This window comes from Vigna unguiculata, chromosome 3 (genome assembly GCF_004118075.2).
Source record: "Vigna unguiculata cultivar IT97K-499-35 chromosome 3, ASM411807v1, whole genome shotgun sequence".
NCBI lineage: Eukaryota > Viridiplantae > Streptophyta > Magnoliopsida > Fabales > Fabaceae > Vigna > Vigna unguiculata.
Genome location: NC_040281.1, coordinates 60,593,443 through 60,598,406, shown reverse-complemented (window position 1 = coordinate 60,598,406; position 4,964 = coordinate 60,593,443). Strand labels below are relative to the sequence as shown.

Here is a 4,964-nt window from a genome sequence, read left to right as displayed (position 1 = left end):
TGTTTATTTTTTTACATTGATACTCTTTTATTTTGAATTCTGTATTATAATTTTAACATATTTATAGTATAAAATAGAAAAAATTATATACACTAAATTAGGAAATCCTCTATATATTATTTGTAGGTAAGATACATTATGTGCTTCTATATTTTTAATAAAATAATAATAATAATAATAATAATAATAATAATAATAATAATAATTTTTAAATAAAAATATTAGTAAGTAGGTTGCAATATTTAGTTACTCTTTAAGATATGAGTAGTTTGTATTTTTTTTTTCTTTATAACTCTAAAAAATAGTTTAAGATAAAATAAAAGTATAAAATGTGTAGGTATCCCTTTATATATATATATATATATATATATATATATATATTATGAGTATAACAACCATGTTTAAAATAATTTATTTTTATCGTAGCTATTGTGATTATATTTAAATTTTAACTATAATAATAAAAACAGTATATCTATATAATTATTGCCCTTGAAAAAAAAAAGTGTATAGATTACAGTCAATAAAGATTTAATTGATGATAATATTTTAAGAAAGCACAAATTAGGAAGTTACAAGGAATGTGCTGTAAGAGATGCGGAGTATAGTATCTAATTCTTGCTGTGAAATTAAGTAGGTAAGAAATATTCAAAGTTTTGGATGTGGGGTTCCAATATCTCAGGGGCATAAAAGAATGCACAAAGAAATAAACTACTCAATGCAAAAACCACGTGGTAGGCACTAATTTAATTAGATGTGTTCGACATTGTTTTTATCAAATAACTCATTCACAAGTTTTATTGTGAAAGATAAATGAATGTAAGATACTTGTTTTGCAACAAAAATAAGTTTTTTTTTAATAATAAAGCAAATAATTTGATTTTACATCACCCTACTTTAGTTCTGATCAATATTTATTTATGGCTGTAAATTTCCATTCCGCAATACGGGCTAAGAGATTGTTATAACTATAACATTTATCAAAATATTACTTAAACATCAAGTACGATGAAATAAAAATATAACAATAATGAACACAAGAATTTGAAGCACTGCTCGGGGCAAATATTTAGAATTATAAATCGAAACCTTCATCTAATACTTTTAGTATTGTTACTAATGTTTAGATTTGCCATAGTCAAGGTAGTGTGTGGAAACTAACAAAGAGCTAGCAAATCAAACAAAGAAGAAAAAAATGGTTAAAACTACTTAACACTGCAATTTCCCTCAGATTTGTTTTGATGGAACACCAAATCCAAGCCATGGAATGGATTCTGCGGCATGCTTATTTGAAACAGAGTTGAGATTGTTTGTTTGATATGGCGCATTGGCAGCAATTCTGCAAAACACAGTAAAAAAGAACAAGATTAGTGGATCTGGCCAAAACAACTTTTACAATAACAACTGCAGCAAGAAAAGCGGAAATTCAATTTGCACAAGGAACTGGATTAATTTATTCTTTGTCATGATAATTGATACATCAATTTTCCAGAAAACAAAAACCAGACAGTGCATTAGATTAATTATTCATTTACTATGAAAAGCAGATTTCGAATGTTCACTGTACAAATGGTTGGTACTGTTAGAGACCGTTTGAACAAATAATCAATCTCCAATAGAAGCTTAGAAGTTTACTTTTGAATTCTAAGAAGAAATGAAATATGCACGCACTGACAACCAGCTAAATTTTGGATCAATTCACTTTCATTTTCATGGAAAAGAGAACAAGGGTTTAAATCAAACAAAATTTGCTCATTTCAAGAGTCTTACCTATGTTTTCTCTTCTCGAAGAACCGATGAAGTGAAACTTTCCTCGCAATTGGAAGATCTGTATGGAAATAAAAATTATGATCAGAACAAAAAGTTTATACATAACTGATTAACTTTGGCCATCTCAAAATAGTAGAGATCAAAAGAACATGAAAGTACCTCGGACAATTGGTATGGAGGGTGATTGAGGGGGGACATTAGCAACAAAGGAAGTATGATTTCCTTGCTGGTTTCTAGTGTGAGCATATGCCTGGTAGTTTGGGCTTTGGGACATTCCCTTGCTTGCCAGTGCCATTATCTCCTCCATTTTTTCAGGGGGAAAATCATTAAACACAATCACTTGTCCAGCATAAAAGATTGTCATTGGAGCAGGTTTAGGCTCCTTCTCCACAGACCTGAAACCACTGTAGATCAAACAAGAACACTAATTAAGTATGCAGTCATGATGATTCATTACTTTGATCCACACAAAAAGGGACTTGACTTGAGAACTAATTAAACAAACACAAGAACACACCTTGACATATTCACCAAAGTTGGAAGCTCTGAGCGGTGAGGATAAGCAGGCTCCGGAGAGAAGAAATCCACAGCAGCAGAAGGGTTCCGTTGTGTCAAGATGGTGGGAAACAACTCCATGGTTGTTGGAGGGTGGCACGATGCTTCAGAAGAAGAACCTGTGAAACACGGAGGATCAGAAACTCGTGTACAAAACAAGTAAGGAACACACACGATACAGTTCTGTTATATAGCCATTTCCACACCATTCATTCTTTTTTTTTTTCCTTTCAATTTTATCAGAGAAATACCCGTGACATTTCACGGAGAAAAAAATCCGGACAGTTAGAATTCGTATCCAACCGCAAAACGCATTTAGTTCACGTGTTTTTTTTAATCTTCTCAACTTCCCTTTTCCTCTCCGGAAAAGAAGGGAAATTTGGAATCCATGAGTTATACTAGTTCCGTTTTTCACAAGTATCTAATACATGTAGAACAATTAAATACGCTAGGAAACCCAAAGAAAGATTTAACTCCAAGAATTAAAAAATAAATAAAAATCCTTACCCACGGTTTCACCAAAAACGGAATTAATAATTAACAATAATGAACAATTTAGGGTTAATCGGGAAATAAAATAAAATGAAATTCATACCGTTTGCTTCGGCGGTGCATGTCATCCCGAGAGTAAGGTCTCCGAAGGTACCCTTTTCCTTCAGGTATTGACTCAATAGACTGCAAGTCTGAGAGAACGTGGACTTGTCCGCCGGCGTCTTCGCCGGCCGGTTACCGGAAAATCCTGAATACTCCGAGGAGGTCGACATTTCAGGTGTAAAAACTAAAATGAAGGCAACAGAAAAAAAGGAAGAATCAGAATTGGTTGGTTGCACAGCCGCAGAAGATGAAGAGAAGAAAATTTTCACGAAGTTGATGCGTTGTAAGTTGTTAATGTTGGTGCGGAAGGGTTTGCGGTGTTATATATAGTGATAAGAATTTTTAATTGAAGGAGGAGGGAAAATGAAATTGAAGCACGAGGAATAAATGGGTGTTTTTTTTTTGTTTTTAATTTAATTTTTGTAATGCTTTGGTTCTTTGCTTGGTTGCCTCCTATGACCTACAACCTTGCGTTGCACTATGTAGGAGTGGACTTTGACGTTGCTTTATTGATATATTCCTCGCTAGTTGCGTTTGTTTTATTTATTTGTGGTATTGTTAAGAGTGGTTTGAAGCACGTGTTGTTTGCGTTGGTGAAACGGCAGCGGGAAAGTTTGTCGATGGGTATGTAAAGTACGTGGCTGGGTTCCTCCGGGCTGGGCTGGGCCCGGGCTTTGTTTGAGGACTGCGTTGCGTGGGTCACTGTCATTAATGTGGATACCTTACTTTATTGTTTTCTGACATTGTGAAACAGCTCAAACCAGCGGCAAGGATCATATGAACAAACCGTGTGTGTTCAATTATTAATTTTTTATATACAGATGTTTTATATTTATGTTATCTATAACAATATACAAAGGGGATTCCCCTTTTTGTGTCCACTTTTCAAAATACTGATTTTACCCTTTAAATATAACAATTTATTAAATTTTTTAAAATTGACCGTTACTTTTATAAAAATTTTATAAAATCAGATGTCTCTGCTTCTTCTTTATTTATTAATGGTTATTCTTTTATCTGTTCTGATATATTTCACTTTATTTTTAATAAATATAATTCTAATATATATATATATATATATATATTAACTTAATAACATTATCATATTATCACCTACTAATATAATATCACGTATATTTAAAAAATATATACACAGATAGCGCCTGTGTTACGCTAGTACTATATAACTTAAATAGTTGGAAATTGCAGAAAATGGATGATGAAAGATTTGTCTTAGATAATCGATTTTTGTTTGGATAGTTTTGTTTTTGTGAGGTGATGTTTGTCGGTATGAATTTAAATTGTTGTTAATTTTTTAAATGACGTTGTATTTACGTATAGAATTATAATTTTTTATTGTTTTTTTAACGAAATCGTGTTGGATGGATTTATGTGATTGGTAACACTCTTTACAAAAACAAGTTTTTGACGTATAAAAGATTTTGATTATTTATTTGAAATTGTAATGTGCGATGGATACGTTAAGATGTCTATGCATGCATTATTTTTTGTAAATAACTTGGCTTTTATTTGAAATGAAACTTTTTTATTTTTTATTTTTTTTATAAATAACAAATTCATTTTTATTTTAATATAATTTTCACTATTTTTATTTAAATTTATTCATAAAGATAAATTAGTAACAACCTATTTATATTAATTAAAATATTTTTTTAATCTATCACTATAACAAGTGTAAAACTATTAGACATGATATTATAATATTTGTTAGGTATATAATTTTGACTTTTATTGGAAATTACACTTTTCAAATTTTTATAAATAAAAAAATTAATTTTATTCTGATATAATTTTCACTACTTCAATTTAAATTTATATCAAATTTCTACCATTATGGTAAATTGATAATAATCTATTTTGATCGATTAAAACATTTTTTTTTAATCTGTCATACTCCCATTTAAATTCCATCATTCACCCCTTCAAATCTTTTAACTCAAAATACACACAATCTACTATTCACCTCCTCAAATTAATTAATTCATCTTCCTAAAATTATCACCTCAATTCAAATACTAAGATAT

The 4,964-nt window shown here is 30.4% G+C and overlaps 1 protein-coding gene across 1 annotated transcript; it reads right to left on the bottom strand.

Moving 5' to 3' along the window:
• Positions 1–976: 976 nt before the first annotated feature.
• LOC114175817 (protein TIFY 10A) lies at positions 977–3,229 on the bottom strand. Its single transcript, XM_028060633.1, has 5 exons — positions 2,921–3,229; positions 2,288–2,444; positions 1,930–2,174; positions 1,771–1,828; positions 977–1,339 (listed from the first exon to the last, which is right to left on the bottom strand). The coding sequence occupies exons 1-5, from the start codon at positions 3,087–3,089 to the stop codon at positions 1,228–1,230; spliced, it is 741 nt and encodes a 246-aa protein (XP_027916434.1). The 5' UTR covers positions 3,090–3,229; the 3' UTR covers positions 977–1,227.
• Positions 3,230–4,964: the final 1,735 nt, after the last annotated feature.

What these genes read in the sequence shown, in the direction of transcription:
- LOC114175817 (XM_028060633.1), bottom strand. Translation starts at nt 3,089, where the DNA reads ATGTCGACCTCCTCGGAGTATTCAGGATTTTCCGGTAACCGGCCGGCG. An exon ending in ACTTTGGTGAATATGTCAAG is followed by an intron (nt 2,175 to 2,287) that starts GTGTGTTCTTGT and finishes TTTGATCTACAG; the next exon opens with TGGTTTCAGGTCTGTGGAGA. An exon ending in CTCCATACCAATTGTCCGAG is followed by an intron (nt 1,829 to 1,929) that starts GTACTTTCATGT and finishes ATTTCCATACAG; the next exon opens with ATCTTCCAATTGCGAGGAAA.